General features: G+C 66.7%; 3 protein-coding genes across 4 annotated transcripts in view; all 3 read right to left on the bottom strand.

The window, feature by feature from the left end:
* MROH1 (maestro heat like repeat family member 1) overlaps nucleotides 1-514 on the bottom strand; it is a 65,295-nt gene extending 64,781 nt beyond the window's left edge. For both annotated transcript variants that reach the window (XM_065627373.1, XM_065627375.1), the window contains exon 1: nucleotides 455-514. The gene's annotated coding sequence lies outside the window, so the exon portion shown is untranslated. The remainder of the gene's footprint in view (nucleotides 1-454) is intronic.
* A 1,290-nt stretch (nucleotides 515-1,804) lies between these two features.
* Nucleotides 1,805-7,010, bottom strand: HGH1 (HGH1 homolog). The gene is made up of 6 exons (XM_065629164.1): nucleotides 6,493-7,010; nucleotides 5,946-6,046; nucleotides 5,302-5,400; nucleotides 5,127-5,218; nucleotides 2,824-2,946; nucleotides 1,805-2,299 (listed from the first exon to the last, which is right to left on the bottom strand). The coding sequence occupies exons 1-6, from the start codon at nucleotides 6,999-7,001 to the stop codon at nucleotides 2,096-2,098; spliced, it is 1,128 nt and encodes a 375-aa protein (XP_065485236.1). The 5' UTR covers nucleotides 7,002-7,010; the 3' UTR covers nucleotides 1,805-2,095.
* A 1,174-nt stretch (nucleotides 7,011-8,184) lies between these two features.
* The window catches only part of MAF1 (MAF1 homolog, negative regulator of RNA polymerase III), a 9,534-nt gene continuing 5,370 nt past the window's right edge, over nucleotides 8,185-12,348 (bottom strand). Inside the window, exons 5-8 of the mRNA XM_065629163.1 lie at nucleotides 12,110-12,231; nucleotides 11,375-11,494; nucleotides 10,638-10,766; nucleotides 8,185-9,832 (exon numbers count right to left, since the gene is read on the bottom strand). Coding sequence (XP_065485235.1) covers nucleotides 9,811-9,832; nucleotides 10,638-10,766; nucleotides 11,375-11,494; nucleotides 12,110-12,231 — 393 coding nt within the window. The 3' untranslated portion in view covers nucleotides 8,185-9,810. The remainder of the gene's footprint in view (nucleotides 9,833-10,637; nucleotides 10,767-11,374; nucleotides 11,495-12,109; nucleotides 12,232-12,348) is intronic.

Raw genomic sequence — 12,348 nt, 5'->3', positions numbered from 1 at the left:
TCCCGCTGCTGCCGGAGCCTCCTCCGCCCCAGACCGGCCCCAAAGGGCTCGTTCCGGCCGTGCCCTCGGCCTTGCGGCGGCACCGCAGCCGGTTACCGGCACGTTCGCCGCCGCGGTGACCCGGGGAGGTCGGGGGAGGCGGGTGCTGCCGGGTTTAACCCACCCGGGGGATCCCGCCGCCCCGGGGTCTGACCCTCCCGGCTCCCCGGCACCGGAGCTTCGGCCCCGGGGGAGCCCCCCAGCGGGGCGGTTCCCCCGGGAACGGGAAGAGCACCGGACACCAACCGGCCCCGGTGCCGGGCGGGGGGTCCGGGGGAGCTGGGCCACCGTAGGCCCCGAAGCCCCGCCCCGGGGAGGGCTGGCAGGTCCCCGCCGGCCGGGGAACGGGCAGCCCCGGCTCCCCGCAGCAGCGCGTCCCCCGGCCCGGCCCGGTGTCCCCGAATCCCGCACTCACCGCCCGACCGGGACCCGCTCGGCCCCCGGCGCCGCTTCCGGGTGCGCTCGCCACGCCCCCTTGGCCACGCCCCCTCCTCCAGAGGGCCACGCCCCTCGGCTAAGACTCCGCCCCGCACGGGCCGTGGCTCGTGCGCATGCGCACGGCCGGGAGGGCGCGACGGCCGCTCAGCCCCGCCAGGGGGCGCCGGTGGCGGGGTGGGGTCCCCGCGAACAGCGACCCCCGGGGGTCCCTCCCTGTCCCCGTGTCCCCCACGCGAGGCCGTGGGTCCCGCCCGGGAGACAGGGTGTGGGTCACCCCCCCCGCCACGCCGCGCTGGGGAGGGTGGGGCAGCGCGAGGGGGACTTTGGGGTGTCCCCAAGCAGGGGGCTGGGACACGGGTGTCCCACAGTGGGGACCCCCAGCCAGACACGTCCCACAGGTGGAGACCCCCACCCAAGTGCGTCCCGCAGCGGGGAGCCCCCCCAGCCCCATCCTCAACTTCCACCCATGGCACTCCACAGATGGAGACCCCCACCCAGGGTGTCCCACGGTGGGGACCCCCACTCACACACCCCCCGCAGCAGGGACCCCCACCCAGGGTGTCCCACGGTGGGGACCCCCACTCACACACCCCCCGCAGCAGGGACCCCCACCCAGGGTGTCCACAGTGGGGACCCCCACTCACACACCCCCCACAGCAGGGACCCCCACCCAGGGTGTCCCACGGTGGGGACCCCCACTCACACACCCCCCGCAGCAGGGACCCCCACCCAGGGTGTCCCACACAAAGGAACCCCCACCCAGCCTCGCCCCTGCCCCGCAGCATGACACGTGCTGCAGTTGGGGACCCCCACCCTGTCCCCACTCCGTGATGTCCCCGCCCAGCCCACGGTGGGACATGGGCTCCCTCCAGGGTGGGGGGTCCCAGGAGTACATGGGTACCCCCCCACGGGAGGGGATCGACACCCTGGGACCCCCGGCTGCACCAACACGGGGGGGATCAGCCCCTCTAGATCCCCGGGGTGCCCCATACATGAGCGGGGATCAGACCCCCAGAGTGCCCCATATAGGAGGGGGGATCAGCCCCCCCAGATCCCCAGGGTGCCCCATACAGGAGCGGGGATCAGCCCCCCCAGGCCCCCGGGGTCCCCCATACAGGAGCGGGGATCAGCCCCCCCAGACCCCCGGGGTGCCCCAGACAGGATGGGGATCACAAGGGTGGGTGGGGGATGAGCTTGTGCCCCCCCCGCAGCAGCCCGGGGCTGGGGCAGGAGCAGGGGACGCAGTGACAGTGACAGTGACAGACCTGAGCCCACACCCCCCCAGCGCCCCTCACCCTCTCCTGGGGGCCACAGCGGTTTTGGGCCAGAAACCTTTTATTTTGCGAGTCAGGTTGCGGCAGCCCTGGGCAGCGCCCGTGGGCAGCAGTGGGGCAGCCCCACGGCGGGGGGCAGGGGACTGCACCCCCTTCCCAAACATCCCCCCGCCCCGTTTCCACCTCATCCCACAACAGCAGCGGCAGAGCTGCGGGGACGAGGGGGGACTGCGCCCCCCAGGACCCCAAATTCGCTCCCCAAGCAGCGGGGAGGACTGGGGGGGGTCGGGGAGTCACCCCAAGAGGTGACCGGGCTGTGTGGGGGGCCCGAGCCCGGCAGCCCCTCACCGTGGGGGCTCCTCGGGGTGCGGTGTGGAGCCCTGCGCCGCTCGCCGCTCCTTTTCTTCATCCCGCTGCTCCTCTTCCTCCCGCCGCCACCGCTCTTCCTCCTCCCGATCCAGGCGCTGCAGCTGCTGCTCCAGCTCCTCGGGGACCGTCACCTCCAGCAAGTTCTCCATCCCCGGCCCGGGCTCGTCCCCGATCAGCACCTTTGGCCCAGGTGGGTGACAGGTTGGTGGGATCCCCACCCACGGCCCCACAGCCCCATGGGGAGCGAGGACAGAGCCTGGGAGCAGCTCTGCACTCCCAGAACCCTCTTGTCCCCCCCCAGAACCCTGCTGTCCCCTCCCAGGACTCTGCTGTCCCCTCCCAGGGACCCTGCTGTCTCCCCAGAACCCTCTTGTCCCCCCCCAGAACCCTGCTGTCCTGTCCAAGGACCCTGCTGTCCCCCCAGGACCCTGCTGTCCTCTCCCAGGACCCTGCTGTACCCTCCCAGAACCCTGCTGTCCCCTCCCAGGGACCCTGCTGTCCCCTCCCAGGGACCCTGCTGTCCTCCCCCAGAACCCTGCTGTCCCCTCCCAGAACCCTCCTGTCCCCCCAGAACCCTCCTGTCCCCTCCCAGAACTCTCTTGTCCCCCCAGGGACCCTCCTGTCCCCCCGCAGGGACCCTCCTGTCCCCCCAGAACCCTGCTGTCCCCCCAGAACCCTGCTGTCCCCCCAGGACCCCGCTGACCTGGATGAGCTTCTCACAGGCAGTCAGCACATGGGGCTCCCGCTCCCAGCGGTGCAGCTCCCGCAGGACCAGGTACGTCCCCTTGTCCCTCACCGTGCGCCGGCCGGCCCTGGTGGCCATGAGCTGCGGGGGGGACAAAGCAGCAGCGCGGGGTTGTGTGGTGACAGCAGGTGACAGTCCAACCGTTCCCCCACCCCTGGCACTGCCCCATGTCCCTGAGAACCTCATCTAAACGCCTTTTAAACCCCTCCAGCGATGGTGACTCCACCACTGCCCTGGGCAGCCTGTTCCAATGCCCAACAGCCTTTTGGGGAAGAAATTGTCCTTCGTGTCCCATCTCAGCCTCCCCTGGATGGAGTGTCCCCCGGCATGGGGGGCAGTCACAGAGCCGGTGACACCAGGAGGGGTGGGACAGCCCTCGGACGTACAGGTGGGGCTGGGGACGGGGACATCAGTCTGCACAACCTCCTGGGGACCCTGTGCCGGGGCTCGGTCACCCTCACGGTGACAAAGCGTTTCCTGATGTTCAAGCGTAACCCCATGCGTTCCAGTTTGCGCCACTGGTCCTGGCACTGGGCAGCACTGGAAAGCACCGGATCCTCTTCACCCCATCCCTTTGGGTGTTTATAGACACGCAGGAGATTCCCGGAGCCTTCGCTTCTCCAGGCTCGATCACCCTTGGTCCCTCCTGGGGGAGAAGCTCCGGTCCCTTCACCACCTTGGTTGACCCTGTCCCCACCGCGTCCCCGTCTTTCTCCAGTGCTCCAGCTGTGGCCTCACCAGTGCCGAGCAGGTCCCTTGTCCCGCTGTCACGCAGCCCAGGACGCCCCTCGTCGCCTTCGCCACCAGAACCCGCTACTGGCTCCTGTGGTGGCCACCGAGCCCCCCGTGGTGGCCACCGACACCCCTGGGCGTGCGGAGCCGCTCTCCAGCCCATTGTCCCCCTGCCTGTCCCTTGCTGAGCTTCACGAGGTCCCCATTATAGGAACATTTAGCGAAGGAACGTTGTTTTTACAAAACTGGGGACCTGGTGCCTGACCCAAGTCGGGGAAGGACTGAGAGACATCAGACTATGAATCCTTAACGTAAAACAAAGTCACTTCAGACCAATCCCAGAATGCAAACTGATTCCTGTATTTACAAGTTAATCTAGGGGGAAGGGCAGCCCAAGAGCCAGGAGCCCATATTTTAAATAGATCGATAAGGGGAAGGGTATTGTTTGGATTAGATGGATGAGACGGGTAAACTGAGGCAGGGTTGGGTGGTCTCTAAACCCTGAGGTACCAAGCACTGGGGAACAGGGGAGGGGATTTGCGGCTGGGATTTGGGGGGGATATAAGCAGGGGCTTTTTGCCCTACTCAGCGTGCCTACCTTTAGGTAGAACACCCGGTCTTGCAAAATCGTTAATAAAATACTTTTTGCTGAGAGATCCCGCCTGGGCCTATTGGCAAGGTGATCGTTTCCTACACCCGTCAGCCCATTTCTGCAGCTGCCCAGGTCCCCCCGGGTGCCAACACCCCCCTCTGACGCACCCGCTGCTCCCCCCAGCTCAGTGTCACCCGCAGACAGAGCCACAGAGTCACAGAGTCCCAGGATGTCAGGGGTTGAAGGGACCTCGGGAGCTCATCCAGTGCAACCCCCCGCCGGAGCAGGAACACCCAGCTGAGGTTACACAGAAGGTGTCCAGGCGGGTTGGAATGTCTGCAGAGAAGGAGACTCCACAACCTCCCTGGGCAGCCTGGGCCAGGCTCTGGCACCCTCACCGGGAACAAGTTTCTTCTCATATTCAAGTGGAACCTCCTGTGTTCCAGTTTGCACCCATTGCCCCTTGTCCTGTCACTGGCTGTCACCCAGAAGAGCCTGGCTCCATCCTCCTGACACTCCCCCTTTCCATATTGATCCCCATGAATGAGTCAGCCCTCAGTCTCCTCTTCCCCAGCTCAGAGCCCCAGCTCCTCAGCCTTTCCTCACACGGGAGATGCTCCACTCCCTGCAGCATCTTGGTGGCTGCGCTGGACTCTCTCCAGCAGTTCCCTGTCCTGCTGGAGCTGAGGGGCCCAGAACTGGACACAATATTCCAGATGAGGTCTCCCCAGGGCAGAGCAGAGGGGCAGGAGAACCTCTCTGACCTACTGACCACCCCCTTCTAATCCCCCCAGGTCCCATTGCCCTTCCTGGCCACAAGGGCCCAGTGCTGGCTCATGGTCACCCTGCTGTCCCCAAGACCCCCAGCTCCCTTTCCCCGAGGGGACAATTTCCAGCCCCAGGATGTGGCTCTCGCCCTCGTCCCCGCGGTACCCACCAGCATGATGGATTCCAGGAGCATCTTGCGGATATCGGGCTCCTCCTCACGCCGCTTGTCCTGTGGCAGGTACTGCAGCTCGGGGGGCAGCCCTAGGGGACAAGTGGCCTCAGGGAGGGGGGACATGGCCGGCAGCCCCCGGACACCCCCCGGATACCCCCCGACACCCCCTCACGTTCCATCTCCTCATCGGGGAGCTCCTCGGGGCCAGCCAGGGGCAGCAGGAGGAAGGGCAGGATGTCGACCTCCTCGCTCAGCAGCCACTCATGATCCTCTGTGGAGAAAGGGAGGGTCAGAGGAGCTCCCACAGCCCAGCTCAGCCCCCCGCCCCACCACTCAGCCCCCCACCAGTGGCACGGGGCGGGGATCGGAAGGGCAAAAGATGGAAAATCTCACACACAACGAGTCCCCAGTGATGCTAGGCACCGGTCACCCATCGCCTGTCCCCACGCCCCAGCAGCTTTGCCCCCTCCCTGTTTTAGCGCTGTGGGGTGGGGGACACCCCTTGTGTCCGGGGGGAGCTGGGCTGTGTCCCCCCCACCCTCCTGCACACCCTCCAGGATGCGCTGGCAGCAAGAGAAATGGAGACAGCCCTGATGTTGTGTGAGCTCTGCTCAGCACCGGCTAAACCCGGTTTTATCACCTGCACCAGCTAAATCCAGTTCTGCCACCTGCAACAGCTAAACCTGGTTCTACCGCTCACACCGCTAAGCCCAGCCAGCATCACCAGCCTAAACCACAGCACCACACCAGTGTGGGCGTGAACCCCATCCCAGTTCCCCCAGGGCTGGAGGCCGGTCCCGGTGCCGGTGCCCTCACCGTGCTCGAAGCAGCAGTTCCTGAGGGCGCCCACGATGCCCCGGCGATGAACAGCAGAATCCCGGTACTGGGTGAAGGGCAGCAGCCGCTGCACCGAGCGCCTGCGGGGACGGGCGCACCGGGCGGTCACACCATGGCGGTCACACTGGGTGATCATACTGGGACAGTCACACCATGACGGTCACACCGGGATGGACACACCGGTCACACTGGGATGGACACACCGGGATGGACACACCGGGATGGACACACTGGGATGGACACACCGGGATGGACACACCATGACGGTCACACTGGGATGGACACACCAGGACAGTCACACTGGGATGGACACACCGGGATGGACACACCATGACGGTCACACTGGGATGGACACACCAGGACAGTCACACTGGGATGGACACACCGGGATGGACACACCATGACGGTCACACTGGGATGGACACACCGGGACGGACACACCGGGACGGACACACCGGGACGGACACACCGGGATGGACGCACACTGGGACGGACACCCCGGGCCGGACCCCCCGCCGGGCCGTACCGGGAGCGGTCGAGCAGGCCGCGGCGGCCCTCGGGCAGCTGGCTGAGGTTGCAGAGCAGCGGCCCGAGCTGAGCGGGCGGCCGGGGCTCCCCCAGCGCGTCCAGCAGCGGCCCCAGCCCGGGCCCGCGCTCCCGCAGGCCCCGCAGCACCCGCCGCGCCGCCCCGCGCTCCCGGCACAGGTTGGCCAGCAGCCCGCAGGCCGGCCCGGCCGGCAGCAGCCCCAGCAGCGCGGGCAGCGCCGCCAGCAGCGGCTCCCGGGCCGCGGGCTCGGCCGACACGTTCACCAGGCAGCCCAGCGCGTCGCGGGCCGCGGGCGGGCCCGGCGCCGCCGCCAGCTCCAGCAAGGCCGCCAGGGCCTCGGGCCGCCCCGCCAGCAGCCGCCGCCCCGCCGCGTCCCCCGACAGCGCCAGCGCCGCCGCCGCCGCGCCCGCCCGCGCCGCCTCGCCCGCCGCCGGGGCCAGCAGGGCCGCCAGCTCCGCCAGCGCGGCCTCCGCCGCCGCCTCCGCCATGGCGGGCGCCTCCAGCGTGACGGGCGTCACCTAGCAACCGCCGGGCCTCCTCGGCGTGATGGGCGTGACCGAGAGCCAATGAGCGCCCGCTGGCGCGGCGGCTGCACCAATCTGCTACAGAAAAGCCGCCAAAGGGGGCGGGTCCAGCGGAGAAAGGGCTTCTGGGATTGGCGGTTCGCTCGGCGTTACGCGGCCCCGCCCCGACTGGGCCCCGCCCCCCGACTCTGCGGCGCCGCCGGGTCCTAGTGCGAGTGGGAGGACGCGGGTGCTCCCGGGGGGTCACGGCGCGGGGCCGCCGTTCCCCGTGTCCCCGCACCCCGGGGACCCCACGCGCGACCGCGGCCACCGCGCCACCTCGCTGACACTGCGACCCTCCCGTCGCCACCCAGCCCTTCCTCGGCGGGACGAAGGTCGGAGCAGCCCCTGGCTCCCCGCACCGCGGAGCTGCCCGTTGCGCTCCCGGGTCCCCACGGCGGCGGCCCCACGGCGGGGTTCGGGGTGGCCAAGGCCCCGGGGGGTCCGGGGTCCCGCTGCTGACACCGGTGGGGTCCCGGTGCTGTCCCCATGTAGTCCCCATGCTGCTCCGTTTCAGTCCCGGTGCTGTCCCAGTTCGGTCCCGGTGCCCAGTTCAGTCCTGGTGCCCAGTTCAGTCCTGGTGCAGTCCCAGTGCTGTCCCAGTTTGGTCCCAGTGCTGTCCCTGGTTCAGTCCCAGTTTGGTCCCGGTGCTGTCCCCGGTTTGGTCCCGGTGCTGTCCCCGGTTTGGTCCTGGTGCTGACCTCCTGGTTCCCCCGCCCCTGAAGACCCCCACATTAAATCCCCATTCTTGCCTTTTCCTCCCCAAAGATCTGTCATTAAGCTGATTTACAAACACCGACGGCTGCTGCGGTTCCTCCTCGTTCCCGTGGCAAACCTGCTGCAGTCGGGAGGAGAAAACTCACCAGAAGTCGTTTAATCCCAAAAAAGCGACGATTGAGGTTCGGGGTATCTCACAAGCGATGGCGTGAGCTCCCATCCCAGTGTTCATGGCGCACGGCGGCACAGCGCACACCGCAGGATTCACCGCAGCCGGGAAAGGCACCGGGAACTCCGGCTCCGAGATCTCGGAAATGAAACCGGCAAATCCTGCAAAACATCCCGCGAGCGAAGAGCCGAAACCCCCTTAAATCTGACTCAAGAGACGATAAAGCAGAAAAACAAAGTGATTAAACGGAGGATAAAATTATAAAATAGAGGATGAAGTGATAAAACAGAGGACAAAGCGACACCTGGAAGTGACGGCAGAGACCAAGCGGCTGCCGCGCGGGGGGCCGGAGCGGGAACGACCCTCGGGAGGAACAAGCGCAGGATGAAATCGGGTGTTTCTAAGCCCAAACCCAAAGCCGCCCAGGTCACAGCGGGTGACTTGTTGTGACAGGGACGGGATGAGCCCCCCCAGCCCTGCAGCCAGTGGCAATTAATAATCCGTTAATGAAGGAAGATGGAGTTTGCTCATTAAATGCGGGACGGTGAGCCGGCAGCACAGCCAGGAGCCGCGGTGGCAGCAGGGACCAGGGACTGTCACCACCTGGCCCCCCCTGCCGTGACCTCCCCCCAGCCCCGGTGTCCCCAAGGATGGGGGGACAAATGACAGAAAAACTTTATTGTTGTGACGGGACATCGCTGGGGGGTCCCCGAGGGGGCAGGCGGTGCGGGACGAGGGGACGACGGTGGCAGGTGTCACCCGGCCACATCCCGCGGGGCTGGGGAGCCCATGGGGTGCGGGGGGGACACAGGGGGACACGCGGGGGGAGCCGCAGGCTCAGTCTGTCCCCAAGGGTGACAAGGAAACAACCCCACTGACAAACCAGCTGCCCCCGCGCCAGCGCGGCTCCTCTCAGGGCAGGGGGGGCAGCTCAGACCCACATGGTTTGGGGGGCTCAGCCAAGCTCCCCCCAAAATACAGAGTGGGGACCCGGCCCCCCGAAAATCTGGGCAGACCGGGGGGGACGTCACCGCAGAGGGGGACGGGGAGAATGGGGCAATGTGGTTGAGCCAAAGTTGAGGGGGGAACGTAGCCCAAAAACAGCCCCCGGCAAGCGCTGAGCTGCGCCTGACACCGCGAACACCCCCCAGGCACGGCCAACGCCCCCCCGGCACCACAAACACCCCCTGGTACCACCAACGCCCCTGCCAGCACCGCGAATGCCACCTCCACGCTGTCAAAAATCAGCGGTGGCTTAAAAATAAACCCCCAAAAATCACCCCCTGGGGGGTGGCAGGGGGGAGGCTCCCAGTCACCCTCCAGGTGGGACCCCCCGACACAGGACGTCAGTGGCACAACAACCAAAAGAAGAACAACCAAATAAACCCAAAACGGCAGAAAAAAATAAAGGGGGGATGGCGAGAGCGAAGCAAAGGTCTTTGAAACGAACGGACTCTTCTGCAGGACAGTCTGGGGGCGCTGTGTCCAGGGTGGGGGGGACAGGCGCTGGTGTCCCCCCCCCGCTGCCGCTGGGGACACCAGCGCTCACCGGGACGGAAAAGTGCTCGGGGGGATCCCGGTGCCGCCGGGGCTGGCGGGTCAGTGCATCGGCCATAAAGTGCAGCAAAGCTTCTCGGGGCCCCCCCGCGCTGTCCAGCCCCCCCGCAGCGTGGCGGGGGCACAGGTGGGTCCAGCAGCACCGTGGCGGGGGATGCGGAGGTTTCGGCGGCGCCGGAGCAAGGATTCGGCTGCGTTCAGTCCGTGGGGATGCGGAGTCGGGGGGTCCAGTGTACGTGGGGGTGTGCGGGGGGCGGCAGAGTGGGGGTCGCGGAACTGCTGGGCGGGGGCTCACACGCAGAGAACTGGCACCCTGGGGGCAAAGAGACAGCGGCGCTGGGGGGATCCCGGGGGCAAAGAGGGGGAAAAGGGGGGGACACGGAGTGGGGGGCATAGGGGGGCACACAGAGGAGGGGGAGCACTGGGGGGGCGCAGAGGGGGGACATGGCGGGGGCACAGATTTGGGGCACAGAATGGAGTGGGGGGCACAGAGTGGGGGGCACAGAGAGGGGCAAGGGGGGAGCACAGAGCGGGAGTGGGGGGCACAGAGAGGAATGGGGGGCATGGAGTGCAGGGTACGGAGTAGGGAGCAGATCAAGAGTGGGGGGCACAGAGAGGAGTGGGGCACAGAACGGGTGTGGGGGGCACAGAGTGGGGCGGACACAGAGCAGGTGTGGGGGGCACAGAGCAGGTGTGGGGGACACTGAGTGGGTGTGGGGGGCACAGAGCAAGAGTAGGGTCACAAAAAGGAGTGGGGGGCACAGAGTGGATGTGGGGGGCACAGAGCAAGAGTAGGGTCACAAAAAGGAGGGGGGGGGCACAGAGTGTGTGTGGGGGGCACAGAGCAGGTGTGGGGGGCACAGAGTGGGGAGCAGATCAAGAGTGGGGGGCACAGAGAGGGGGCACAGAGCAAGAGTGGGGGGCACAGAGTGTGGAGCACAGAGTGGGGGCCCAGGGGGAGCAGCAGTCTCTGCCCAGCTCTGCATGACCCCCCCACAGCAGCAGCTCCAAGGCCCCCAGTCCCCCCAGAACCCCCCACCCCTCCAGGATCGCCCCATCCCCTGGGGACCCCCCCGTTCCCCAGGTGCCGTGCCGTGCCGCAGCGCTCACTCCCGCACCTCTCCTCCTCGATGCTGCCGCTCTCGGTGTCCCCACTGTCACCGGTGTCCCCGTTCTCCTCCGCGTCCTCCTCACCCAGCTCCATGTCCAGCTCGGTGCCAGGCTCCGGGCACGTGTACGCGTACCCGCTGTGGGAAAACGTGTCACCGCCCGTGTGCCCACTGGTGACACTGCGATGGCACGGCCACGGGGACACCCTGATCCTTGCCCCGGAGGGCTCCCAAGTGCCCACTGGTGACACTGACAGCGCAGCCACGGGGACACCCTGATCCTTGCCCTGGGGGCCTCCTGAGTGCCCACCAGTGACACCACGATGGCACAGCCATGGGGATATCCTGATCCTCGCCCTGGGGGGTCCCAAGCGCCCACTGGTGACACCCAATGGCACAGCCATGGGGACACCCCAATCCTCACCCCAGGTCTCTGTGCCCACAGGAAGGGGGGCTGTTCTGCAGACAGTGTCCCCAAGGAGTTCCTCTCCCCCAATATGTCCCCTCCAGTGCCAGGGGACAGGCCACCGCGTCCCCAAGGACCACATCTCCCCTCAGCTCATCCTTTGGTGACGTGTGTCAGAGGGAACCGGGCTCCAGTTTTGCCAATGCCAGCACAGGCGCGTCCCCCAACACGGATCTGCCGCGGGGGCAGCCGGGGTGGGAGTTCCTCCCCTGCGAGGACACGGCTCCCGGGTGGGTGACACATTTTGAGGGTGACGTTAGGGCCGCGGTGCGGGGCTGACCTGATGGAGCGGCAGGTGAAGAAGACGATGCGCTTGAGCCGCTTGTTGTAAAAGAAATAGTTGAAGGACCAGAGGCTGCCGTCCTCCCCGAAGGGGTCCGAGTCCAGGTCGGGGTTGTAGCTGCAGTGGGGAGGGGGGTGTGAGGAGGAGGAGAGGAGAGGAGAGGGGAGGGGAGGGGAGGGGAGAGAGAAAAGAGAGAAAGAAAAGAGAGAAAAGAGAGAAGAGAGAGAAAGGAAGGAGAGGAAGGAGAGGAAGGAGAAGAAAGAAAGGAAAGGGAGAAAAGGCAGAGAAGGGTGAGGAGAGAGGAGAGAGAAGAAGAGGAAAGGGAAAAGGGAAAAGGGAAAAAAAGAGTGGAGGGGGAGGGGAAGGGGAAGGGGAAGGGGAAGGAGAAGGAGAGGCTTTGGCAGGAGCACAAGACGCAGCTTCCAGTGCAGCCACTGCCCCGGGGAGCACCGGGGCTGGACGTCCTGCGAGGGAGGGGGCAGCAGAGCGGACAGGGAGGGGACAGCAGCAGGTACCCCTCAACAGGGAGGGAACACCCAGCCCCATGCCAGCGGTGGGTCCTCACGGACACAGGTGCACACACCAAAATGGGACTTTTGAGTGAAAAATCACCCTCTGTGCAGGTCACCGCGTGCGAACAGGGCCAGAGCCAGTGCCTGTCCCCTCACCTGCACATGTCACACCCGGTACCTGTGGGTGTCACACTGGGACAGCCGGTCCCTGTCCCCTCACCTGTAGATGTCACACTCAGACAGACAGATCTCCTCGTCCACTGCGTCCCACAGATGCGGCTTCAGTGCCTTGAAATCCTCCCGCACGGCAGAGAAGAGGCTGCAGTTGACGGCGTTCACCACCTGCGGAGACCAGGGAGCTGCTGCCTGCACCTGCCTGCACTTGCCTGCACTCTGCTCTCTGCCTGCCCTCCTGCCCACCACCTCCCTCACACACCCCACACGCCTCATCCTCCCCGT

Source organism: Caloenas nicobarica, chromosome 2 (genome assembly GCF_036013445.1).
Source record: "Caloenas nicobarica isolate bCalNic1 chromosome 2, bCalNic1.hap1, whole genome shotgun sequence".
NCBI lineage: Eukaryota > Metazoa > Chordata > Aves > Columbiformes > Columbidae > Caloenas > Caloenas nicobarica.
The sequence above is the reverse complement of the archived record's forward strand: the minus strand, read 5'-3'. Positions and strand labels throughout refer to the sequence as shown.

What these genes read in the sequence shown, in the direction of transcription:
- HGH1 (XM_065629164.1), bottom strand. Translation starts at nt 7,001, where the DNA reads ATGGCGGAGGCGGCGGCGGAGGCCGCGCTGGCGGAGCTGGCGGCCCTG. An exon ending in GAACTGCTGCTTCGAGCACG is followed by an intron (nt 5,401 to 5,945) that starts GTGAGGGCACCG and finishes CTTTCTCCACAG; the next exon opens with AGGATCATGAGTGGCTGCTG. An exon ending in CCTGTGAGAAGCTCATCCAG is followed by an intron (nt 2,300 to 2,823) that starts GTCAGCGGGGTC and finishes CCTGGGCCAAAG; the next exon opens with GTGCTGATCGGGGACGAGCC.